The sequence below is a fragment of the Gopherus flavomarginatus genome, chromosome 6 (genome assembly GCF_025201925.1).
Source record: "Gopherus flavomarginatus isolate rGopFla2 chromosome 6, rGopFla2.mat.asm, whole genome shotgun sequence".
Classification (NCBI taxonomy): Eukaryota; Metazoa; Chordata; order Testudines; family Testudinidae; genus Gopherus; species Gopherus flavomarginatus.
The window spans coordinates 22,888,246-22,915,664 of record NC_066622.1 but is presented as its reverse complement, the minus strand read 5'-3'; the positions used below and the strand labels follow the sequence as shown (position 1 = coordinate 22,915,664).

Sequence of the window (27,419 nt, the reverse complement as noted above, 5' to 3'; positions counted from 1 at the left end):
ATTTTTGCAGCATAGAAGTTTGACTATTATGTAACAAATAAGCGAACAAAGACATTCATGACTGCTTGCTGGCAAAATTAATTTTGGATTGATTACTGATCGGTGATTTGTCAGGTCTAAGAGCGATTACGAGGTCAGAATTTGTTAAATTCCTTCCTATGGTTTGTGTGTTACATAAATGCGGATATGTATAGAAATGACAAATAAATACCTTTAAACTGAGCACGTCATAAACCTTTCCATTAGCTAAAAGTCTCAAGACTTCTGTGGACTAGGCAGGTTTTATCCCCTCACTTTACAGAAGGGAAACTGAGACACATAGATGGTGACTTGCCCTATTTCTTTTTCTAACCACTGAACAATATTTGCAGTCTCTTGATGTGGAGGGCCAGAGTTGCAATCACTAGAGAAAAAGTTGGGAGGAAGAGAATTAGGTTTAATATAAAATGACAAAAATCAGGAGACAGGTAAGAGAGCAGCAAGGATGGGCCCTAAGGTGAATTTCAGTCTTTACCCCCAAGACTATTTTTCTCTCATCTCTTCATTAATTTTAAAAAGTGGTTGCTTCTCGTATAAGTTTGGATCTACTCTTTCAGATTGTCTCAAGTCTGATACTCTTCACTATACTGTTAAAGAGGAAGCATGGTAGCTAGTCTACAAATTGCTCAAGGAATTTTCCTTAAAAAGCAAGTTGCATGGACATGGGGTTGAAATATAAAATTAATTCTCTTGTTAGGCTAACTGTGTTAGCTGCTAGCTTTGACACTTGCAAGTCAGTAACCTACAGGCGCCCCACAGCAATTAAAAAAACTAAAACAAACCCCAGGCAGCATTGGAAACTCCTGTTGGAAAAGAAGTTTGGATGAAATAACACAAGCTGAGCATTGGCCAAGAGGCATACCCCTCCCCACATGAGGTGTCTTTAGCAGTGTGACTCAAGATTGTTGCCTTGATGTGATCTGTTGAGAAGTGCATATGTTCTTTCATATTCATATTTCATATTGGTGGAGCCTAAGTTGTTTTGTAGCAGAATATGATGCCTGCTGGGTGAGAATTGAATGTTGTTTATTATAGAAAACAATTACATCACAGGGTAGGGTACAAAAAAGGACAATCTTGAGTGATAAGTAATATTTGCTTTGTTTCAGAATGCTGAAATCTACAAGCTGACATCAGAGCAATTCCATGAGGCAGCCACTGGTGCAGAGAACCACATAAAGTAAGAAGTCATTTTGGTTCTTTTCAACAGTTTTGTTTGTATTTATAATACTCTGTGTGCATAGCCCCTGGATATTTACATAAATAAAGTGTGATGTTACCTCAGATTAAGTATTTAGAGACCAGAACCGTTGTAAACTCTCTCTCTCTTTGTGCTAACTTTAAGGGAGAAAGTTGAGGGTCAAAGTGTAGAATTTCTATGAAAATAAAAATAGGAGGAGATGAGGATGGGGTCTAGAAAACACAAATTGGGTTTGAATGTTTTCAAGGCTTTTAGAATAGCAGTGAAACGTATTTTTGGTTTACATTTAAACTGTCCGCCACAGTGTTTGCAACCCAGACGTTCCTGTTCTTATGCACTAGCCCAGCAAAGTGAAACTTTTTTTTTTCCGTTGTCCAGGCAAGAGAAATGTAAAAAGTAAATAGTATAAATGATGACACCTAAATAACGCTAAAATCTGTTTTAATGATCATGTATATTTATAGCGACACAGATGAAATGTATTTTCTGAAATATGGTTTTTATCTTGCTCGGAGTCCTTTAATATTGTGTCTATTCTTTTTGCCAGCATAGTGCATTTCATGTCTAAATTCATCCATTTTTGTGTGCCAGTATCCTTTTCCAACTCATTGTTCCACATGTACTAACAGCTGTCTAAGAAAAAATATAAGTTTACGAGAATTTTTTACTATTTATGAGTCCAGAGAAATTACACTGTTAAGAGCAGCATTTGTACCTCAGTTTGGTACAACAAACAGTTGGCCAACTGGAGTAACAACATATGCAGTCCGGTTGGATCAGGTCCAGACTGCATTATATTTAACTACATAAATAGATTATACAAGTGTATGTAAGTGGGGCACACAGCACATTATATTGCATTTTTTATAATTATGACTGTCTGCCAAATCATCACATAACTTGTTATAATTCTGCACTGGTGCTTGGACAGTTTGGTTGTTGCAAAAGCTCACATGCAATGTACTTATAAAATCACGGTGCTGATACATCCCAGACATTTTCAAAGAACTCTCCTTAATATAATTTAAATTGTTATTAAAATAAATAAATTTTAAAAATTGTAGATGTGGTAATCAAGACCTGACAGTCTTTTCTTTAGCCCCCTTGGAGCAGAGAGAAGATATTTTATCTGAGTGTGCTTCCAGAATTGTGTAGCCAGTTGGTGAGAATACATACAACAGGGATATGTAACATAAATAATGAATTCTTAGAGGATATTAAGACTCCAGGTTATATCCTGTATTTGTTGTTATAGGCTGTGTCAAACCTGTTTTAGGACAGCCTTCAGTTGGATTCCCTTGAGGTTTATTTGACCTCCCCTGTTCCTTGCAAGACGAAGACCTGTAGCATATGTTACCATCTGGTAATGCAGCCATTCCTCAAAATGGTAAACAGTTGAGATCAGTACAAAAGTTAATGGTTTCCTGAGATCTAACGAGAATGTTCTAGGGTCTTAGAGGTCCCTTCCCCTTTTCTTTGTGCCCCTAAGAGCAGCCAGTCTGAGATTTCCTACTTGCCCTTTCTTGTAATATTTTCTGTTGGAAGAATAAGCAGACTTTGGCCACTCTAAATAGAGAGACTTTCTTTGGGTTCACTGAGGGTACGTCTACACTACAGGATAATTCCGATTTTACATAAACCGGTTTTATAAAACAGATTGTATAAAGTCGAGTGCACACGGCCACACTAAGCACATTAATTTGGCGGTGTGCGTCCATGGTCCAAGGCTAGCGTTGATTTCCAGAGCGTTGCACTGTGGGTAGCTATTCCGTAGCTATCCCATAGTTCCCGCAGTCTCCCCTGCCCCTTAGAATTCTGGGTTGAGAGCCCAGTGGCTGATGGGGCAAAAATCATTGTCACGGGTGGTTCTGGGTAAATGTCGTCAGTCATTCCTTCCTCCGGGAAAGCAACAGCAGACAATCATTTCGCGCCGTTTTTCCCTGGATTGCCCTGGCAGACTCCATAGCACGGCAACCATGGAGCCCGTTCAGCTTTTTTTTTTTTACAGTCACCGTATGTGTACTGGATGCCACGGACAGAGCCGATACTCCAGCACTACACAGCAGCATTCATTTGCTTTTGCATGATAGCAGAGATGGTTACCAGTCGTTCTGTACCGTCTGCTGCCAGCGTAATTTGGCAATGAGATGACTGTTATCTGTCCTTCTGTGCTGTCTGCTGTTATCATGAGTGCCCCTGGCTGGGATCGGCTGGGGGCGCAAAATCAAAACTGGGAATGACTCCCCGTGTCAATCCCTCCTTTATGGTTTCTAAAAATAGTCAATCCTGCCTAGAATATGGGGCAAGTGTACTAGAGAAGCAGTGTATCAGAGAGCACAGCTGCTCCGTGTCAGATCCCGCAGAAATGATGAGCTACATGCCATTCATGGGGAATGGCCCTGCAACAACCCCACCTGTTGCTTCCCTCCTCCCCCAACCTTCCTGGGCTACCATGGCAGTGTCCCCCCCATTTGTGTGATGAAGTAATAAAGAATGCAGGAATAACAAACAGTGACTTGTTAGTGAGAAAAAATGAGGAGGAGGCAGCCTCCCAGTGCTATGACAGTCCAGGCAGTACAGAATCTTTTCTTTACACATGAAAGGGAGGGGGCTGATGGAGCTCAGCCCCCAGTTGCTATGATGAGGACGGTTACCAGCCGTTCTGTCCCATCTACTGGGAATGACCAGGAATCATTCCTATTTTTACCCAGGCACCCCTGAGGCCAGCCAGCGGTATTCAGCAGTTATCAAGCATGTTGTACCGTCTGCCACCAGGGAGGGAAGAGAAGTGGATACTGCTATTTACTGCCGCAGCATCGCGTCTACCAGCAGCATTCAGTAGACATAGGGTGACATTAAAAAAAGTCAAGAAATGATTTTTTTCCCTTTTCTTTCACGTGGTGGGGGGGGAGGGGGTACATTGACGAGCTATTCCCTGAACCATGCTGGACAATGTGTTTGAACCTACAGGCATTGGGAGCTCAGCCAAGAATGCAGATACTTTTCGGAGACTGCTGGGGGCTGTGGGATAGCTGGAGTCCTCAGTACCCCCTCCCTCCCTCCATGAGCGTCCATTTGAGTCTTTGGCTTCCCGTTACGCTTGTCACGCAACACTGTGTAGCCTGTAGATTTTTTTTTTCAAACGCTTTGGCATTTCGTCTTCTGTAATGAAGCTCTGATAGAACAGATTTGTTTCCCCATACAGCGATGAGATCCAGTATCTCCCGTACAGTCCATGCTGGAGCTCTTTTTGGATTTGGGACTGCATTGCCACCTGTGCTGATCAGAGCTCCACGCTGGGCAAACAGGAAATGAAAATCAAAATTTCGCGGGGCTTTTCCTGTTTACCTGGCCACTGCATCCGAGTTGAGATTGCTGTCCAGAGTGGTCACAATCGTGCACTGTGGGATACCGCCCGGAGGCCAATACCGTCGATTTGCGGCCACACTAACCCTAATCCGATATGGTAATACCGATTTTAGCGCTACTCCTATCGTTGGGGAGGAGTACAGAAACCGATTTAAAGAGCCCTTTATATCGATATAAAGGGCCTCGTAGTGTGGACGGGTACAGCGTTAAATCGGTTTGACGCTGCTAAAAATCGGTTTAAACGCATATTGTAGACTTGGCCTTAGATGGCAGCAACCTCCACCCTCCCCCACCCCCAACCAGAGCTCTCCTTTGGCTCCAATGTGGTATCTGTTTTGAAGTTCACATTGTTGTTTTGAAAAAAATAGCTTGGGAACTATAGTTTGGGAAGCCTTGATTATTGGGAAAGGATAGGCTATGCAGGGCTGGTAAATGTGAGGGGTGGGGAAAAGTTCCTCACATCATCTACCTCTTTTGAATGATTTCAGAGTGGTAGCCGTGTTAGTCTGTATCAGCAAAAGTAATTAGGCGTCCTTGTGGCACCTTAGAGACTAATACATTTATTTGGGCATAAGCTAGCCCACGAAAGCTAGCCTGCCTTGGCCCTGTGCTGTCCGATGCCACTTCTGGAAGCGGCCGGCAACATGTCCCTGTGGCCCCACGCACTGCCCTCACCTGCACGTACCTTCCCCAAAGCCCCCATTGGCCGCAGTTCACCGTTCCCAGACAATGGGATGTGCAGGCGGTGGTGCCTGCAGGCGAGGGTAGCGCGCGGAGCCCTCTGCTCGTCCCCATTCCCCAGGGGCCACAGGGACGTGGTGCTGGCCACTTCCAGGAGCAGCGTGGGGCCCATGACACCACGGAGGTGGCAATCCCACAGGCCGGATCCAAAGCCCTGATGGGCCAAATCTGGCCTGCAGGCCATAGTTTGCCCACCTCTGCCCTAGATCCTAAGGTCTGTGTTGGAATATGCCATCTAGGGGTTGATGGTGCCACATGTTAATCATACTGACCACCTTGCTTCTCCCTGCCAGCTCACCATCTTCGTGCGTGTGTGTGTGTTGGGAGGGGTGTTGCAGTAGTGCTCAGAGGCCCATTCAGGATTGGGGCCTCATTGTACTAAGTGCTGTACAAACATATATGAACACACAGTTCCTGCCCAAATTGCTTTATAGTCCTAAAACTAGAACAGAGCTACGCCTTGGATGGAATGAGAGAAAGTTCCTTTGTGGGTATACATATCAGTATTCTGAATTTACTGGGTAGGACCAAACATTTGTTTATGCTACAAGGTCCCTTTATCAGGCATTATTTGTTGAGTACTGAAGAATGCAGAATTTGCCACCCCCATCCGAACTCAGTGAGCAACAAACCAACTGAAGGACTAGTCGTGCTGTTTAGTCTTGAAGCACTAGACTATCTGTAATTCTGAAAGTAGTTTACCAAGGTGAATAAATTTGATTATTCCCATTATACAGATAGAGAAACTCAGACACAAACAAGGTCACACAGATTCTGCTAGGGATGAAACTCAGGTCTGCCAACTCCCAGCCCCATGCACAGTGCACTTGACCACCACTGCTCCTGTATAACCAGAAGAAATGGGAAGTGGGGTGGTTCTTCCCTGTGAAGGATGCTCTGTCTCCATTCCATAATATATCTCTCAGCCCATAACACACCAATCCCATCAGTCATGGTGGATCACTGGACTTACCTTCTCTACCTTGCGTGCGCACACACCTGATCAGACTCAGCTGTCCTGCATTTTTTCACCTTTTATCAAGTACCACATTTGAATTTGTATTTTAGTGTACTGAAGGGTGGGGAATGAAAAATGGGATTTCCCCTACAGTGAGTAAATTCTACTTTCCAGAGACCATACTGCAACAAAGGTCAAAGAAGCACAAATTACGGAGACTGCTTCTGTGGCATTTATAGGCATCTGAGAAGCCCTCTCTTTCTCTCTTTTAAACAGCTGCAGTTTCGCACAAGTGGCCAAGTGCACTAGTTTTTTTCTTTTAGTATTTATATGGCTCTTCACGTATTCGGAGTGCTGTACAGCTCTTAACTAACAAGTCTTTGCAATGTGCCTGTGAGGCAAGTGGGTAAGCCTTATTATCTCCATCTTGCAGGAGGGCAAATAAAGAAATGAAGTGCTTTGCCCCAGGCCACATAGTAAGTCAGCAAGAGAAGCACCAGGTATTGGCCACTGCTGAAGGCAGGCTACTGTGAGTGGTGGACTAGTGGTCTGATCTTGTGTGACCGTCTTTGTTCCTAACCACATTATCTGAACCTAGACTCCACCTTCCTGTGAAGTATCTCAAGAAATTGCATAGACATCCTCTCTGCATAGTGCTCACTGTCCTGTCCTGGGTTCTATCCGATTTGTCTCTCTCTTCCAAGAAGAACCTCCTAGCAACAGGAAGCCAGTGAACAGACCTTGGAAAATGAGCAGTTCTTTCAGCACCTTTAGTAACATGCCCTTGTTGTTTGCGTGCTATGATGACTTGGAGCACTGCCATGGACACACTATCTGTCTGCTTTTATTATAATTGCTGCATTATTATTTTGCCCTTTGTTAACCAGTGGAATTAAAGTCTGGAGACTCAGAACTTTTCCTCCCTCTTTCCATGTTTAGCAAACTCTGCACATCAGTAACCACCCACAAAAGAAACAGCATGTACATAAAAGACCAGTGCTCCCCACCCTTCACTTTGCTTCACATCCTTTTCTCAGTGCTCAGAGCGCCATGACTCAGACTGGGTTTAGAGAAGACAATTTGTTAATCCCCTCCCTGCTACAGAGAATAAAATGGCATTTCATTCCAAGCTCTATTAATGCACTTGCTCCTGGGATAAAGCAGGAGTCCCAAAAGGCAGTGGCCAAATTTTTTTTCTTTTGCGTTGTCTTTGTCTTCTTTTGAGTGTTACATTTAGATTAGCTTCTGAGGATTAAATGTTATTACAGCCCCTGAATCTGTTAAGGGGGGGGAAAATCAGTGAAGAGGTTACGGCTTAGTGCAGGCACTCAAGATTTATCCTCAAAGTGCTGTTTTTTTTTTAATTTCATTTATTTTCTTTTGTTGAGTTTGACCTTATCTTATTTTTGTTGTTGTTTTTTAAATTTGGAAGCAAAGATCAGCATGGTTGCGTGTCGGCATATGGCATTCTTTAAAAGGTAAAGCTGCAGAGTGGGGCAGGGGGATTAGGAAGTTGTTAAGAGATAAAATTGTTCTGGAGCTGAATAATTTCCCTCTGAGATCGTCTTATGGTCTGTTGAACTCTCTCTGAAGCTGCTTACCAAGAGCCCTATTGCTTAGCTCGTTACGCTGAGAGGACTGAATATGCCATATACAGTTATCAATGAGAATTTAAAGACTGCTCCTATCTTGTCTTCCTGATAGAGATCAGCTTTGAAACCAAGGCAACTTTCCAATGGAAAGTCTGCCATCAAGATTTACTCCACATGGGACCTCATATCTAAGAGTTCATTTAATGATTCTAAGATCTTTAAACTTAATGGACATGAGTATTTAAGGTGATTATGTTAGAGAAACTGACAAGTGGTAAGTATCCTCCTGGGCTTTGTATGGAAAGAAGAACTGCACAGACTTGGCACAGACATGGGGTAAAAAGCTTCTGGACAGACAGAGCTTGGAACAGCAAATTATTCTGAGTTCAATCCCCTGAAAATTAGGATGTTATTACATTTCATAACAGACTTTATAGCAGCAATAGGCCTTCACTGAAAGTGGCAATCATGAGCAAATCCCCGAGGAACTACCAGCTTTTTTGACTGGTTTCTTTAGAGTCTGGGAAGGTTCAAAAGATCATGCATGGTGCTACTTTGTTGACTCATGAAATCTTAAGGTCTGAGATGGGACAGTTTTTAACTAGACCCATATATTTCTACTCAGAGGGGACTGCACACAGAGGTAGAATTCTGAAGCAGACATTATGTGGAAAATACTGAAGCACAAGAAGAAGAAGCAGAGACATTACGGGCTTCAAGCAAAATGGCTGTGGGATTTCTCCTGTTATTGGATTAATAGATTAATGCATGGTTGAATTAGAGGCCTAGGCAATAGGGAGATAGTAACTTTCAGGGATACAAGACCAGTTACCCCTTGGAGCTCATCCTCACTTCATGTTGGGGTAAGAGCAAGTCTTACCCCACAGAAAAACGGTTTGGCTCTTCCCTCTCCTAAGGCTATTTATGCTGGCTGCTCCCAGCCCTGCCTTCAGTGATCTGTTCCACAAGAATGTCATATAAAGGGATTCCATCACAGCCTGGCCGGGGATGCACTGACCCCTTGTGCCTCCAGACCTGGTCTGAGTCGGGAAATTGAAGTATTGCTGAAACTGGCCTTCAGGAACATGTTTCCCCCAAAGTGATATATAAAATGATACAAGTGCTAGAGTAGATGGGACATTACTGGCTTTAATGCCATTTCAGAAAGTGTGAGCGAGTTTTTATAGAAACAAGAGTTAATTATCCTTTCTTAAATGGTAGTTTGCCCCATTTACACTAGCACTTATGCATTTTCAGTACTGTTTCAGGAGGACCACTGTTAAACTGTTTCTAGCTGTACATTGATTTCAGGGTCTTGCACTCAGACCATTTGTAAGTTTTCTGTTCTTGTGGTCCCTTCTGTCCTGGGAGGGTGGGATATTATAATGAGGATTGCACTGGCTGTGATGGAACTGCATAACTGTTCCAGTTGGCTTACTTTACTCTTCCTGGGAGTGGTTCTTAAAGCTTTAAATAGTTACTGCCACAGTGAAATGTTACCGGATAGAAGACATGACAGTTTGGATAAAGTGTGCTCTCTGCAATTCTTAGCATTCTAAGACGCTTGTGTCTAAACAAAAGCATATCCCTCCCGTGACCCAGTTCATTTAATGATATCCCAGTTTTGTATTTACAATATTGCCTCTTACTTCCTTGCATTATTTGGGATGATGAGTGAAAACAAGTGTACAAAAACTGTACAGGTTTGTCACTGTTGCAAAACCAATGCGAAAATGAGGGTTTTTCCTCACAAGTGCAGCAGTTGGTGTACGTCAAAATGAAGGTGCAATGGTATAGCTGTGGGGTGAGGGTGGGAGGTTGAGACTGGACTAGCAGGGGAAGAAATGACAGACTCTGTGGAGTTCGCTAGGGACTTTCCTATTGCTATTGATTTCACATGGAAAGAACTTATATTATGGTGATGGGTGGCAGCATAAAACCCTAAGATAAGTGAATAGTATAAAGTGCATTGACAAAGCTGATTCTGATTACTTTCAGCAGCAATAATATGTACTGCCCTTAAAATAAAACCACGGTTAACATACTCTAAAACATGTTAAACAAAGCTGGCTGGCAGCTCAAATTTACTGCAAGACACAGACTTCTTCATCAAGAATAAAAGTGAAAATGGGACCAGAGCACTGACATGGTTGGTCTGGGGATTATGCGGTGGGAAAAGCAACATGGCTGAAGCAAGAACTTAAGTTTCAGGATGTTTGAGACTCACCTGGAGGTAGTTTTCCTATGTGACTCCATACTAGTGACTTTTTAGGCCTTCTCCCTCTCCCAGGGAAGGTGCCCTGCATATTGATTAGTGACCTCAGGTTGGCCAGCACTGGATGTTTGCAGCTGCCTTTCTGTGTGCTGGTGGTGGTGATGGCCAAGGGTTGATATGAGGCTCAGGTCATCTGGAGAAGCCTTTCCAAAAAACTGTGAAGTCAGAAGCAATAATGCCTCAGAAACCACTTGTAACCAGTGAATTAATGACTTGTTTGCTAATTAGAAGCCTAAGGCAAAGCTGAGGCTACACTCCTAACAATCTGGTCATTAATTCACTAACAACTGATTTCAAGGGCAGTGTTGCTATTTTGAACAGTAATTGTATTCATGCTTCTGAATTATATGCTCTGTATGTGAGATACTTCTATTTATTATTGAATGTTATATTCTCCTCATGGGGTGATAGGAAACAAGGGAACGTGATATTGGAGAGAATTTGAGAAGTATTGAGGGGAGAGATTCTATATTCCAATATGTGCCCTGAATCGCCTCCTCCTGAGATGATAGTCATGACATAGCTACACAAACCTCCAACATGGTGAGTTGTCTCCCCAAAGATCAGTGTCCAAGCTGCCCTGCCTTTCCTTGTAGAGGGCGAGAGATAATTTTATAGCATCATACTCCAACGAGCACTTTATGGATGATCAAAATTCTTCAACTAAAATAGATTTTAATGTAAACTGTAGTGCAACCGGTAGCTTTCTGCATAGAGTCCCATTAACACTGAAACCTCACAAGCAGTAGACCCTCAGCCTAATTTCAGTATGCCTAGGCCTGCTGGAGTTTAGTTCACACTTCTCATCCTCACCTTCTGCTTCTTCCTTGTGTCGTGAGGTTGACCCCGGAGACAGGTGCACACCCTGCTTTTCTGCCAGGCCCTCCAGTCCCATGTCTAATTCGGTAAAAATGTAGCACACGGAATACCTCGTTACTGACTCCAGAGTAGTCCATAGGGATACTTCTTCCTTGGAGAAGATTTTTCAGCAGTAAGCTGTCATCAACTGGAGCTGACTCTGATTATCATTAATAGCTGAAGGCAGTCACCCTGAAGTTGGTGCTGGTCACGTTAACTTGTACAAGGCTTTTGGTGCCAGTTTGAAAGCATATGGTTTCCTATGAATTGAAAAACATGTTCACTTAAGTTGTTTTCTATTGGAATTTCTTGTGTTCTTTAAATACTTTGCTGAGATTGTGTTGCTTGCCAAGAGCTGAGTTCAAGGGTTTGTGTTTCTCCTGCAACAGCAGCATTTCCAGTGCTTAAAAGGGTGGGTGAATGGTGGTGGAGTCAGTAGTGAGTGAATCACACAACATAGTGTAAGCATGATGTGCTGTGGGGCTGAAGGCATCCTTTTATACATGACTCGTCATCCTTAAGCTTAGATTGCAGAAAGTGCCATGGGGTCTTTAAGCTGAAGTGTTGAGTTTGTGTCTCACCTGAATTCTAATTTGGATTACTTAATTCTGTCTCTGTAAATTTCACCTGCAGCTTCAGTTGGATACACCATTGTATGTACTGTATATAATGTGGCTGTTAGTTATCATGTCCACCCCAGAAATGCCTGCATTTTGGTGGTGGGTGAAGTAAATACTGTAGGAAGCTGCTAAAAGTAGGAGGGAGGTATCACTACAAGGAAAAATACTGTAGGAAGCTGCTAAAATACTTAGCACCTTTCATCCAGAAGGGCTGCAGTCTAAAAGTAGGAGGGGGTATCACTACAAGGAAAACATCTCTCTAGCTTTGTGAGAACATCATAAATTCCTCTCTTGCAGGCCTCAGGTCTTGCAGGTACAATAAATAAGGGCTGCTTTTGGAATTTTCAAATCTGTATAGATGTAGCATTTTCTCAGTAGGCAGTTACCCCCTAAACACTGTAGCACTGACCATTCCAACATTTTCTGTTCTTAGAGACAGTAATTCATGCATTCAGTGACCTGCACAAATTCCATTCCTGATCTGAGGTCTTAACTGTTCTTAAGTGGTGTTGTTTATCTTATTTAAAAAAATAAATCCCTGTTTGGGTCACCTGTAGGGCTAAGTTTTGTTTCAGATGCAGTTACTGCTTGCTATATTGCTTTTCTGCCTTGTGGGAGCTCAGCCATCCTCCTTTTCTGATTCAGAGAGCTCCTTGCAGCCACAAGGTTCTGACTCATTCTTGTTTCACTTCCAAAGGCCATTTTACTGCTAACTTTAGACTCTTCATCTTTGCTTGTCAACCTTAGTAGCTTGGCATCTTTGGATGAAATGGTGTGTGGTGTTTGCAGGCATGAGATCAACTTCTGTTAACTTCAGTATCTCCTGGCAAGGAAAAGAACAGGCTGTAATTTTCCTTTCCGCTTCAAAACTGGCAGAGTTCCTCCAAAGTCAATATCCTACGTTCATCACTAGTAAAGAATCTATGTCCAAATATACGTTTGAATTGCCTGTGGAAAAAGTCGTTTCTGTTATACCGCGCAACTTGCCATCTGCCATGCAAAATGCCAGTAGGAATAGTTATCTAATTTGCAGGCTCAATGGGATGGGGCCATGTCGTCTTCCTTTTTGTGCAGTTTTGAGAGTACCGGCATTCAACAGATAACACAAATATCCGCACCTGTAGAGATTATATCAGTCAGTCATTGACGTTACTTTGACTTTGTCTAGCAAAATAGCCTGAGATATAAATGGAAGCCGCCTAGGGGCACTCATCAGTGAAATGGAGAATGACTGCTTATGTTTAGTGAGGTTAAGAAAACAAGTTTGAGCATGGGAAGTAGTATGGTATACAGTATTGGGCTGAGTACAGTACGGAAGTCAGGAACCCTCAGTTCTGGTCCCAGTTTTGTCCCTTCTGGTTTGTGTTTTGTATTCCTAAAAGCTCATATTTCAGGGCTTTCGCTGGTCACCTGCAGGAGTCAGAAAGGGTCGTTCCCCATCCCCCCGCCCTCTGGCAATGTACTCTGGCTTTTCTTGGTCTCCTTCGTCTGAAGCATCAGAGATGGTCATGGCTGGTGGTGGTACACTGGATGACGTGGGCCAGGGCTCTGAGGTGGCACCAAGCATTCTGTTTCTCACATACTGATTCAGCTGATTCTTACTCGCATGCTCAGGGTCTAACTGATCGCCATATGTGGAATCAGGAAGGATTTTCCCCCAGACTAGACTGGCAGTGACCTGGGAGGTTTTTCACCTTCCTCTGCAATATTTGGATCACTTGCTGGGTCACTTGCTGTGATTATCTGTATACCTCTCAGTGAGTTCCCTGCAATTGCAGGGGCCTTGGTCATTGGTGCACCTCAGTCTCTTCTGTTCTCTGCCTGTGGCACATATTAGTTTAGTATCCTGTGGGCGGTAATACTCTGGTCTCATTTCAGTTGCTGGGCTTAGTATGTGGGGTGGTGTTGGCCTGTGATATACAGGGGGTCAGATTAAATGATCATTTCTGGCCTTGAACTCAGACTTTGGGCAAGTCAGTTAAACTGAAGCAAGAAGGTGCATCATTTGTGAAATAGGAAGACTACCTGCCTCAAAGGGGTATTTGTGAAGTTTAATGTTGTTAAAGCTCTTTAGTACAGGGTCTATGTATTATTATTGGGTATTAAAAATAGCAGTGTAGACATTTGGGCTCGGACTGGAGCCTGGGTTGAAACTCATCAAGAAGGAAGGGTCTTGGAGCCTGGGCTCCAGCGTCTACACTGCTTTTTTACCTCTGCAGTGTGAGCCTCTGAGTCCTAGCCCGAGTCAGTTGACCTGGGCTTTAAGACTCTCTATTGTTAGGCCATGGCTACACGGACGCTTTACAGTGCTGCAACTTTCGCGCTCAGGGGTGTGAAAAAAACACTCCCCTGAGCGCTGCAAGATACAGCGCTGTAAAGCCTCAGTGTAAACAGTGCCGCAGCGCTGGGAGCGCGGCTCCCAGCGCTGCAAGCTACACCCGTAGAGGATGTGGTTTACGTGCAGCGCTGGGAGAGCTCTCTCCCAGCGCTGGTGCTGCGACCACACTCACACTTCAAAGCACTGCCGCGGCAGCGCTCCTGCAGCAGCGCTTTGAAGTGCAAGTGTAGCCATACCCTTAGTCTTTTTTTTTGCTGTGGAGACATTCCCTAAATCCAAAACTCCTTTTGTCTTAGGTGGAGGCTTGTGATTAATTTATCCTTAGATATGTTAATTGAGGGTGCTGCTCATCATTATCAAGAGGTCTGCAAAGCAATTCATACAGTCATGAGTACCTCTGGCAGTATGTCTGCACTGCAGCTAAAAACCCATGGCTGACCCATGCCAGCTGACTTGAGCTGTGGGGCTGTTTCACTGCAGTGTAGATGTCTGGGCTCAATCGGTAGCCTGGGCTATAGGACCCTACAAGGTGGGAGGTCCCAGAGCTTGGGCTGTAGCCCGAGCCAGAACATCTACACTGCACTTAAACATCCACATGAGTCCGAGTCAGCTGGCACAGGCCTGCCGTGGGTGTCTGATTGCAGTGTAGACATACCCCAAGTTTAGTAGTACAAGATAGCAGAAGGAAAGTGGTATTTGGGAGGCCTAGAACTCAGAAATGCGTTGGATCACTAATAGTATCCTGTGCCCCCCAGGAGGCACACCAAATTTCAAAGCACTTTAAATAACTGCTTAGATTTTAGAGAGACAAGGTGAGTGAGGTAATATAGGGTACGTCTACACTATGGGATTATTCCGATTTTACATAAACCGGTTTTGTAAAACAGATTGTATAAAGTCGAGTGCACACAGCCACACTAAGCACATTAATTCGGCAGTGTGCGTCCATGGTCCGAGGCTAGCGTCGATTTCTGGAGTGTTGGACTGTGGGTAGCTATTCCATAGCTATCCCATAGTTCCCGCAGTCTCCCCCGCCCCTTAGAATTCTGGGTTGAGATCCCAGTGGCTGATGGGGCAAAAATCATTGTCGCAGGTGGTTCTGGGTAAATGTCGTCAGTCATTCCTTCCTCCGGGAAAGCAACGGCAGACAATCATTTCGGGCCGTTTTTCCCTGGATTGCCCTGGCAGATGCCATAGCACAGCAACCATGGAACCCATTCAGCTTTTTTTTTACAGTCACCGTATGTGTACTGGATGCCGCGGACAGAGGCGATGCTCCAGCGCTACACAGCAGCATTCACTTGCCTTTGCATGATAGCAAAGACGGTTATCAGTCGTTCTGTACTGTCTGCTGCACCATTGTAAATTGGTGATGAGATGACAGTTATCTGTCGTTCTTTACCGTCTGCTGCTGTCATGAGTGCCCCTGGCTGAGGTCAGCTGGGGGCGCAAAGACAAAAATGGGAATGACTCCCCGAGTCAATCCCTCCTTTATGGTATCTAAAAATAGTCAGTCCTGCCTAGAATATGGGGCAAGTGTACTAGAGAACCAGTGTATCAGAGAACCAGAGAGCACAGCTGTTCCGTGTCAGATCCCGCAGAAATGATGAGCTGCATGGCATTCTAGGGGGTGTCCCTGCAGCAAACCCACCTGTTGCTTCCCTCCTCCCCAAACCTTCCTGGGCTACTGTGGCAGTGTCCCCCCCATTTGTGTGATGAAGTAATAAAGAATGCAGGAATAAGAAACAGTGACTTGTTAGTGAGATAAAATGAGGGGGAGGCAGCCTCCAGCTGCTATGACAGTCCAGGCAGGACATTAAGCGGTGTGGGGGAGTGGAGCCCAGCATGCCGTTGCTATGATAGTCCAGGCAGTACAGAATCTTTTCTTTACACATGAAAGGGAGGGGGCTGATGAGGCTCAGCTCCCAGTTGCTATGATGAGGATGGTTACCAGCCATTCTGTACCATCTTCTGGGAATGACCGGGAATCATTCCTATTTTTACCCAGGCACCCCCAGCCAGCCTCACCTGAGGCCAGCCAGTAGCACTCATGGGCTGATGATGATGATGGATAGCAGTCATATTGTGCTGTCTGCCACTGGGGAGGGGAGGGGAGTGGATACTGCTCTTCACTGCCGCAGCGTCGTGTCTACCAGCAGCATTCAGTAGACATAGGGTGATGTTGAAAAAAGTCAAATGATTTTTTTTCCCTTTTCTTTCACGGGGGGTGGGGAGGGAGTACATTGACGAGCTATACCCTGAGCCACCCCGGACAATGTGTTTGACCCTACAGGCACTGGGAGCTCAGCCAAGAATGCAAATGCTTTTCGGAGACTGCTGGGGACTTTGGGACAGCTGGAGTCCTCAGTAACCCCTCCCTCCCTCCATGAGCGTCCATTTCATTCTTTGGCTTTCCGTTACGCTTGTCACACAGCACTGTGCTGTGGACTCTGTATCATAGCCTGGAGATTTTTTTCAAATGCTTTGGCATTTCGTCTTCTGTAATGGAGCTCTGATAGAACAGATTTGTCTCCCCATACAGCGATCAGATCCAGTATCTCCCGTACAGTCCATGCTGGAGCTCTTTTTGGATTTGGGACTGCATCGCCACCCGTGCTGATCCGAGCTCCACGCTGGGAAAACAGGAAATGAAAATCAAAATTTCGTGGGGCTTTTCCTGTTTACCTGGCCACTGCATCCGAGTTGAGATTGCTGTCCAGAGCGGTCACAGTGGTGCACTATGGGATACCGCCCGGAGGCCAAGACCATCGATTTGCAGCCACACTAACCCTAATCCGATATGGTAATACCAATTTTAGCACTACTCCTCTCGTTGGGGAGAAGTACAGAACCCGATTTGAAGAGCCCTTTATTTCGATATAAAGGGCCTCGTAGTGTGGACGGGTACAGCGTTAAATCGGTTTAATCCTGCTAAAATCGGTTTAAACGCGTAGTGTAGACCAGGCCATAGAGACAAGCTTTCGAGCTACACAGAGCTTGTCTCTTTCACCAGTAAAAGATATTACCTCACCCACCTTGTCTCTCTCATCTCCTGGAACCAACATGTCTACAACAACACTGCAAAGAGCAGATTTTAGAGAAGCGCTTGCAAGAGTTGAGTTTAAACCATATACAGTGATGGGCATGGAAACCCCTCTAGCTGTTTTTCTGTACTGGTGCATGTGCAATATAAGTGTACATTTTCTTCAAGTTGGATTTCCCAAACATTTAGGGGTACCATAGGTGCCAACTCCATGGGTGCTCCAAAGCTGAAGTATCCATGGGGAAAAAATAGTGGGTGGAGATCACCCACCGTCAGCCAGCTCCCATGCCCCCAGCATCTCCTGTCCGCTGGCGGCCCCATGGATCAGCATCTCCCCTTCCCTCCCAGCACCTTCTGCAAATCAGCTGTTCTGCAGCAGGCAGGAGGTGCTGGGAGGAGGAGTGAGGGCCAGATGGGCTCGGGTGAGGGGGTGAGAAGAGGCGGGGTGGAAGTGGGGGCTTGGGGAAGAGTTGGAGTGGGGGCGGGTTCTGGGGCAGAGCCAGGGGCAGAGGTTGAGTTACCCCATGGTGGGTACCATACACTAACTTGGGTAAAACTTGACAGATTGAGACCTTTTTGACCTGCATCACATCAATAGTTTGATCTCTAGTTCTGTGCAAGATACCAAAAAACAAAACCTCACCTACAGTTTTTTTTTGTTGTGTTTTTTTAAATGGCTATCTATGAGGTCTTGTATGTCTAGAATCCCTGGCTCAAACAACTCCAAATTTTGGTCACTAACACTATCCTGCAATCTCCTGAGGCATACTAAATTTCAAAGAAACCAACTACGCGTGTTGATTTTAGAGGACTTTGAAAGGTCTACCTTTAAACAGGTGGCACAATGGAACCTTAACAATAGTGGCACTTCCATGCCACTAGAATATAGCAATTGCTTCACCCACCACTGAAATGCAGCTATCTCTGGGGTGGGAAGCAGCAGCTATTCAGTTGCAGTGCTGCACAACTGTTTATGATGACAGGAGGTAAAGCAGCATACTGTATCCAACAGCAGAGGGAATTCCAGGAGGCAGAATTTAGTTATCTGAGCTGGAATTTATCTAGAACACTGAGGCTAATGGCGCAATCCTTATGAGAAGTCCCAGGGGTGATTCTATTTTGGTCCAAATTGTTCTCTTACTTGACATAACATAGTATTTGTCATAGCAGATTGGGCTTTAGTTCTGCCCAGCGTGGTAACTAATCCACAGCAGTGTCCGATCCCGATGCTTTGGAGGATGGTGAAACCAGATCAGTTGAAAAGTGTTCTTGAATACTTGAGGAAGGGCAGGAGTGTTTTCTTCCTGACCATAGAGGTTATGCTCTTGAAACATACGATTTGGGTACCTCATTTTAATGTTTGGCATAGAATATTATTGGATCATGGAAGTTGTAGATGGAAGAGATCTATTAGATCATCCACTCACTATTCCTGCTAAATCAGTCACCAAATGACTATCCCCTTTTTAATTCTAGCTATGTTATTGAACTGACCTGCTGGGACAGGGAATTCCAAAGGAAGTAGTGAGGTCATGGTGCTGGGTTTGTGATATTGCAATATCCTGTAGTCGTTCTCCTTGATCACCAGCTGATAGCTTCCCAGATAGTTTCCACAGCTATTTTCTCTGTGGTGGTCAGTTTGTTATTTACAAATGAAATGCTGGGTTGTATTTAATTTTTGGCTGCAAATGAGAAGAATGCGATAATCAGAAAAGAAGAAACCTCTTTGTCCTGATCGATGTATTCCTCCAGAGTTATTTTCCTGACATGTTAAAGGGACACGGTCTGTGACAGCCAAATACTACCAAAGGGAGAATGCAGTTTTCCAGCTCAGCTAGCCACATAGGTATTTTGTATATGTGCAACATAATGCCACAACACACCACAGTACCTGACCATTGTACCAACACGCTCACTCTAAAATACCCACCGCATGCCTTGTGATGCAAAAGCATCCCACCATGTGATTCCCAGCTCCTGTAGACATACTAGCACTAGCACTTGCTCCCTAAAAATAGTAGTGTAGCCAAGGTAGCACAGGCAGCAGTGAATAGTGGCATGGACTAGCTGTGCCAAGCATGTGTCCTCAGCATGCTCGCCACTGCCATACTACCTCAGTTACATGTCTGTTTTTAGAACACCAGCTCGGGGAGAGCTAGCGTGAGTATGTCTACGCAAGCTAAGAGTCACAACCCCAACTCATAGTGTAGACGTATTGTCTATGACAAGTCACTAGTGTATGTCAATCCTGACCTGCAACACTCCGAGCTATCTATGCCCTGGGCCCTATCAATGCACCTCATTCCTGACCTGCCACACCACCTGATATCTTAGCCCTGGGCTTTTCCTGAGCAGATGCATGAAAATGTCTAGGTTTAGTTTCCCACCTCATTTGCCCCACAAACTCCTTTGTAACTGCAGTGTACAGTTGAGTCTGAATACAGTTCACCAGAGTGTAAAAGAGCAATCTGCTATGGCATGTTTTGACTACATCTGGGACCTCTGTAACAATCAACTAGTTTGCTTGGTGTATAGTAACCATGAGGAAATTGCTGTCCTGCACTGGCCTGGACTAGCTGTGTCCTAAAATGATAGGGCTAGAAATTTAGTTTGCTGGTGTATTTTTAGTTGCAGGACAAAATAGCGCAATACTTGTAGGGGTTAGGGATTTTTTTGAGAAGGTTGGGCGGGGGAAGGCCACAGCTGTGGGATATACCAGTCTACTCTTTTTATTTAAACAACTGACTTCCAGAGTTTGGAACTCTGTCCCAGAAGGGTGGAGAACAGGGCCAGAACCAAAATCCTGCATCTAAAAGCTCATGAACTTGAGAAAAGTTAGATACCAACTCTATGACCTGCAGATGCACATGTGGTGGAAAGACAGGTTTATGTGAGCAGGGACTAGACTGGTCTCCCATCTCTGACTGACTGACTAGGAGGAATGAGCATGTTTTCCATTCATCTTTAGAACAGAATATCCTCCTGTCATTCTATGTTACTGCAGCATTTACAGCTCTCTTTTCTCGGTGCAACTAACCTCAGGGGTACGTTTAAGATTAAATGGCACTTACCTGTACCAAAGTTTTGTGCAACGACCACCCTTCTGTCACCAAACAGAGACTTAGGCTTTGTCTACACTGAAACTTCATTGGCAAAACTTTGGTCATTCAGGGGTGTTAAAAAAAAAAAACGCATCCCCAACGACAAAAGTTTTACCGACGAAAAGCGCCGGTGTGAACAGCACTCCTGCCAACAAAGCTGCTGCCGCTCATTGGAGGTGGAATTTTTTAATCAGCAGAAGAGCTCTCTCCTGCAGACAAACAGCAGCTACATTGCGTGCTTTTCAGTGGCACGGCTGTAAAAGTTGAGTAGTGTACACATAGCCTTAGTGGCTCTCTTCCCCTCCACCTTCCAATCCTGAGTCCATGATCTTCCTCCTAAAGGAGGCAGCCTACCACCAGCAATCAGCGTGGTCCTTCTCTGAGGCCTATTGCTCTGCCTTGTTCCTGCATCTACACCTGGGGGCTAGATCCTAAGGATCTTGCCTTAATCCAGGGGTCTCAAACACGCGGCCCACGGGCCAAGGTTATTTTCTGCAGTCCACGAGCTCCTCGCTCTCCCCCTCTACGCCTTCCCCCAACATTTACCCAGAGCAGCTCTGGCCCTGTGCGCACTGGGGGCAGGAGAGGCTGCCTGCCTGCCTGCCTTGCCCCCGCGCCACCCCAGGAAGTGGCCGGAACCTGGGGAAGGAGGGGCGCAGGGATGTGTGTTGATGTTGCTTCAGGCACTGCCCCAGCAGCTCCCATTGGCCGTGGTTCCCCGTTCCTGGCCAGTGGGAGATGCTGGGGACAGTGCCTGAAGCAACAGCAACACACACCCCTGCACCTCTCCTCCCCCATATTCCAGCTGCTTCCTGAAGCATCGCGGGGGCAGGGCAGAGAGGCAGGGACCCTGCCCTGCCCCCGGTGCGCACTGCGCCAGAGCCTGCCCCCGGAGCCCTTCCTGCAGGCAAACTCCCTGCCCTGAGCCCCTTGTCGCACCCTGACCCCCTGCCACACCCCTCCTGCACCCCAACCCACTTCCTGAGCCCCGTGCCGCACCCTGACCTGCCATATCCTGCACCCTGACCCCCTTCCCTGAGCCCCCTGCTGCACCCCACACCCCTCCTGCACCCCAACCCACTTCCTGAGCCCCCTGCCATACCCTGCACCCTGACCCTCTGCCCTGAGTCCCCTGCTGCACCCCGCACCCTTCCTGCACCCCACCCCCTTCCCTGAGCCCCCTGCCGTACCCTGCACCCTGACCCTCTGCCCTGAGTCCCCTGCTGCACCCCGCACCCCTCCTGCACCCAACCCACTGCCCTGACCCCCTGCCACACCTTTCATCCTTCCTGCACCCCCTGGGGGCAGGGAGGGGGCGGAGTTGGGGTGAAGGTTTCAGGGAAGGGGTTGGAATTGGAGCAGGGAAGGGGTGTGAAGAGGCAGGGCAGAGGTGAGGCCTCATGGAAGGGGTGGAGTGGGGGTGGGGCTGAGGGCAGCAGGGGGGGAGGTGTCAGTAATGTGGCCGTCAGGCCAATGTACTAGTCCTCATGTGGCCTTCGTGGTCATTTGAGTTTGAGCCTCCTGCCTTAATCTATCCCTGTAATAGCTGGCTGTCTCTGTGTGTGTGTTGGGGAGGGGGAAGTGTTACTGTTTAATTAATTGACACACACTTTTTTACTAGCCCGGAATTGATGGTGGAAATTCTTTAGGACCCTTGCTTTAACCTCCCAGGCACTCTGCACTTCTTCACTGGTTTATATTCACACAGAGATGAATTTTCCAAGACAGATGAATGCAGCTGTTGGCTGGAGCAGCAGTTACCTGCCACTCTGAACAGCCAAGAGAGGGTTAAAGAGAAAACCTCTTCTGAGCCACTAGATTGGTCCTGACTAAGATGAATGGCTAATTCACTCCCAGCGTCCTTACTGCTGCCAGTAATAAAAAGCTTGTTTCACATATTCACCCCACTGCAGACGTTTCTCTTAAATTAAATATCAGGAGGACATATAATAGCACGATTCCACGCCAAGCCAATATTATCAGATTGATGTCAGCAGTGATAATAGAAGAAGGATAAGTTGATGAGATTTCATTTATTAAATAAAGGGAATACACGGAAAGAGATAGGAATTGGTAAGTCTCAGTTTGTCAAAATGCAGCAAGATCTCTCTGGTTTCATGCTTACCTCAAGGGATGGCAGAGAGAAAGATGCCCTTTGTTTCGTTTAAGAAAACCTCTCCCTTCTTTTCCAGACAAAGACCTGATTTAGATTACTCAGTGGGAGGGGGAGAGGAGGATCTGAAATCCTGGATTTCATGTGTACACAGCCTTCCTTCCTATTGGACAGCAGAGAAGCCAAGGTTTGTTTTCCCCCAGTTTGATGACAGAGGCAAAACTAATGAGTTATTTTATTTCTAGTCTCAGCTGTTCTTCTTTCCACCTCTTGACTTACACCTTGCCTAATACGCAGATGAGGGCATAGATTATGGACTTCCCATCTCATAGATGGGACAGTCCACCCTTTCAGAGCTATTGTTTTAGGCTATTTACAAACTCAGGCAGACTTTACTGCATTGGTTACACTCCTTCAAATTTTTAAGGTTTTCTTTACAACTATGAGACTCCTTTTTTGAGTGAGTCTCATAGCAGTGGCCTTGTCTAAATACAAGTTCTACTGATTTACCTAAGTAAGGTTACAAAACAGACTTAGTTAAATCAGTGCAATTAACTTGTACAGACATTCTTAAATCGATTTAAGAATGTCTTAAATCCATAATAGACTTAACTGTCTTTGTGTTTTATTCCTCTAATTTATCTATCTAAACCTGTTTAGTTAAATTGGTGCAACTTGTGTGTAAATGAGATCTCAGCTTTCATTTTGGAAAAAAAAATTAATTTATTGAAGCAGGCATAAGGTGTTTCTGATGACTCTGGCTAACTGAGATTCAGTTGTTGTGTAAACGCGCTGCTATTTGGGCTGTTCTGTGAAACAGTGGCAGATACACTGGTAATGCAGCTGCATCCCAAGCAACCTCTGTCATTTTACATGGGTTGATCTCTCACCTCTTGCAGGGGAGAGGCAGTGGCAGGAACCTCACCAGCTGCTTTCTATAATTTGGTTTTGTCTTTAACCCTGTTGTCATAACTTTCCTACTCAGATCTGAACCTTAGAGTTCAGAACATGAGAAGCTAGCATGAAACCTCCAAACTTAATTACCAGCTTGGATCTGATATCGCTGCCACCAGCTAGAAAATTCCAGTGTCTGGTTCACTCTGGTCTCCCCAAAACCTTCCCTGGGGGACCCCAAGACTCAGATGCCCTGAGTCTCACCGCAAAGGGAAATAACCCACTTCCCTTCCCCCTCTTTACCTCCTCCCAATTTCCCCGCCCTGGGTACTCTAGGATATTCCCTGCTTCAAGTCCTTGAAACACAAGTACCGAGAGATCAAATCTCTCTCTACCCTCACCCAGAGAGTATGCACAGTCAGGCTTAGTAAATCTAACACAAAGAGATTTTCCCCCTCCCTTCGTTTCTTAGCCTTAACCAGTGAAAAAACTCAAACAGGTCTTAAAAAGAAAGCTTTATATAAAAAGAAAGAAAAAGACACAAAAATGGTCTCTGTATCAAGGTGACAATATACAAGGTCAATTGCTTAAAAGAGAAAATGAATAAACAGCCTTATCCAAAAAGAATACAATTTAAAACATTCCAGCAACTACACACATGTAAATACAAAAAAACAATATAAACCTATTGTCTTACTATCCTTGTACTTACAACTTGGAAACAGAAGATTAGAAAGCCTGGAGATAGAGAGATCACTCTCAGAGCCGAGAGGGTTACCGAACCAAGACAAAGAACACCCACCCAAAACTTCCCTCCCTTGACATTTGAAAAATCTTGTTTTCTGATTGATCGTCTGGTCAGGTGTTTGGTTCCCTTTGTTAACCCTTTACAGGTAAAAAAACATTAACCCTTAGCTATCTGTTTATGACACCCTGTGCAGTGCTGCCTGCACCCCCTGGCACAGTCTGGGCAAGAGGGTGCCATGAGCCCTCAAGTGTGTCTCAACTTGTCATTGATCTTAGTCAGTGAAGGCAGGCACCATAGTAGGTGAGGAACCAGCAAGTAAGGGCTTAATGACCCTCCATTCTGAGACTGGCAAAGTGAAACCCAAACTCTCTCTAAAATGTATCCATCCATCTGAGAAGCTTGTATCGCACTATTAAATTCAGGTGAATATAGATGAATGATTTCATAACATATTTTATCTTTCTTCCCCCTTCCTCCTGTTGGATGATACAAAATACACTTTAGGTTTTTAACATGCTGAGTTAAAAACCTAATTTAAAAAGTCTTAACTTTCCCAATGAATTGAGGGATTTGGTGGTATTTCCTGACCTAGCACTGTTTGGTATCGTTTTGAAGGACTCACTGAGTTGATTAGAATTATATTAAAATCGCAGTGACAGAGCAAAATGCCAATCTTATGAGTTTCTGAAGTTCCCTGCAAGTTCTTTTCCATTTCAAACTTTTGGAAGGCTTTTAAAAGATCTTTTTGTTTTGTTTAATATGACATACAAAATAATGAACAAAGTCCAGGGATCCTACATAGTAGTTACCTTCCTTTTAAAGACCATACCATTTCTGGGGAGGAAGGAGGTTCTAAATTATTTGACTGTGTCTAATCCAAGCACAGCAATGTTGCTGTTACTTTTCAGGCTCTGGCTGGTATGTGAGGCATGTTGTTCCTGATAAATGCTAGAGCTTTGCCCTTGAGAAGTGGTGTGCTCAAGGCTGAAGGTGTACTTCTTGAACATTGTCCTAGTACAATTTTCTCAGAGAAGTATCCAGATATAACAGAATATTTTGCCCTCATCATGCCTCCTACCCCCAGCATGCATCCCCAACCTAAAAAATGTGAGGGCTGGAAGTTCATGTCTGAGCTCCCTTCTCCCCATCCTCACAACAGTCACAAAGGATCCAAGAAGCACAGGATTTTTAGTTTCTTTGCCCAGTAGAAAGAAACGTGACTCAAATAATAGCTTAAATATGCAGCAGGTGCAACATCCAGAAACTCCCTCTCAGCGCCTCCCTGATTGTGCACTGAAGTCATAAGGATGCATTGATGACACCATTTTGTTGCTCAGGAAATGAATGTGATGTCATTGCACAGCATTACAGTTTGCCTGTAGGATCAAGTGCTGTTGAAAGAAGAGCTGGGCTCCATGTTCAGAGACAGACTACAAATGTAGCAGTACAGGAAAAGTGGGGATTTAAAGTGTAGTCGATTACATCTGAGAATTTCTTCCTGCGCGCACTCCCTCCTTAACATATGCACACACTTGCACACAAGTTCTAAAGTGTGGTGCAAATCCTGCAGTTTGTGTATGCATGCCTGTGTAGGTGATGGCACTTTGCTGTCTTCGGTCGCATTTTGGCAGCGGCTCTTTCGAATCAGGCCCTGCACGTTCTAAAGCCAGCCCTGTATGTACACACACATCTTATAGTAATATGTGGAAGATCCCATGTTATACCTGGGTAGCTGTAAATGTCACCTATTGACGAATATTGAATGAAATACTTCAAAAAAATAAAAAAACATATTTAGTCACACTCTTACTTCCTACTCTTTCTAACCACTAGAATGGTCATGATGACCCCAAGCCTCCTGGTTTTTTGAAGTGCTTAAATAGCTGTGATTTGAATTGGAGATTGTCAGGTGGTTTATTCAACAAGTTATATAGATGCTCTTCAGACACCTTCCGTAAGTCTACATGACAGTCATGGGGTCTGATTGCAGCCTGAGTAGATACATCTCAGCTAGCTTTAATCTAACTAGCTAGTGTGCTGAAGCAGTGAAGCCATGGCAGCATGGACTGCAATGCAGACTGTACAGGCCCATCCCGAACCCTGCGTAATTACATGTGGGACTAGCCCATGCTGAAACCTGTGCTGCCACAGCTTTATTGCTCCAGCTAGATTAAAGCTAGCTCATGCATACCTACTTGAGGGCAGTCACATACCCCAACCTGCTCCTTTTTGTTTTGTTTTGACATGCTTTAATAGCTATGATGTAAATTGGAGAATGAGGTGGATTATTCAACAAGTCATGGTTGCTCCTCTGACTCTTAGGGTAGACCTCTGGTTGTTTTGGAGAGTCTTGTGGTTCAGCCTGGATTCCTGGGATTTGCCTCCAGCTCTGCCAAAGATTTTTTTGTGTGATTTGGGCAAATCATTTAATCTCTGTCTCTTTCCCCACTTGCTGAATAGGGATAACCCTTCCTAACCTCATGGGAGATTGAGGCTTGTATTTGCTAAGTGCTTTGAACTCCTCAACTGAAAGGCACTGTGAATGATATGGTTCCTTTGGTAGTTGCTATTCCTACTGGATAACTTATTTTTTGAAGATTTTTCTTGTGGTTCCAGTGCAGGGGCTGGCGTATATATGGGAATTGGTAGAGTTGAAGTAAGTAGGTGAACATTACCCTTGTCACAGATCCTCCTGTTCTCGTTTTCGCTACAGACGAAGGACCACTGAGCCTCTATGCGCAGGGCTGCAGTCTGAGATTCTGAAGTGCTACCAAGAAAACAAGCATGAAGTGCTCAAGTGCTCGGAGCTGGCCAAGGAGTACCAGCGCTGTGTTAGTGCAGCACAGAAGGTAACAGTTACTTCCCCACTGCATCCTGCTGGCTTTGCTGTCCTCTCTGCATGGTGTTTTCCTTATGGGGAGGTTTCTCTCAGGTTGCTGTGGCTCTGATGGCAAGAGCAGAATGCTCACAGGCCTCAGTCTCTCCCCAGGACCTCCCCACAGGCTGCTGAATTCCCCAATTGCAGCAGGTTCCGGTTGCTCTGAGTTAGCATCTTGAGACAGTAGCGCCAACCACTTTTGGGTTTCTGATAAGCTTCTCATGGATCTTGTCATTTCCCCCAAATCTCAACATTTCCTATGGACCATGCAAGCTGCACCCTTCACATTTAAGATGACAAAGCAATATTTCCAACACCAGCAATATTTTTGAATGACCAGAGCTCTAAGTGCTCTCTATCTCCTAGTATTGCACCCCAAAATTGGGGGGCTTGCCTCCTATTGTTGCTGCTTGCCGTTAGGGTTTGCCTAGATTGGCAAATTAGACCAAGGTGTTTCCTCTAAGGGATTATGGTTATCCCAAAATTGCTGGCCCAGCATAGGAAACCTGCACCCCTTATGATCTGATGTTCAGAGGTGCGGAGCGCATACAGCTGCCATTAACATCCATCAATTTTGGCTGCTCAGCATCTTGAAAGAGTTAGTCCATTAGTATTTGAACAAAAGAAAGGGAGTGGAAAAGATGCACAATT

The 27,419-nt window shown here is 45.0% G+C and overlaps 1 protein-coding gene across 5 annotated transcripts in view; it reads left to right on the top strand.

Annotated features, from left to right (window-relative positions):
- Nucleotides 1–27,419, top strand: part of CHCHD6 (coiled-coil-helix-coiled-coil-helix domain containing 6) — a 177,489-nt gene that overhangs the window by 100,633 nt on the left and 49,437 nt on the right. For 2 of the 5 annotated variants that reach the window (XM_050958533.1, XM_050958532.1), the window contains 3 exons: nucleotides 1,149–1,219; nucleotides 22,328–22,435; nucleotides 26,604–26,739. In XM_050958533.1, coding sequence (XP_050814490.1) covers nucleotides 1,149–1,219; nucleotides 22,328–22,435; nucleotides 26,604–26,739 — 315 coding nt within the window. The remainder of the gene's footprint in view (nucleotides 1–1,148; nucleotides 1,220–22,327; nucleotides 22,436–26,603; nucleotides 26,740–27,419) is intronic. The other 3 variants (XM_050958537.1, XM_050958534.1, XM_050958538.1) reach the window with 2 other exon arrangements.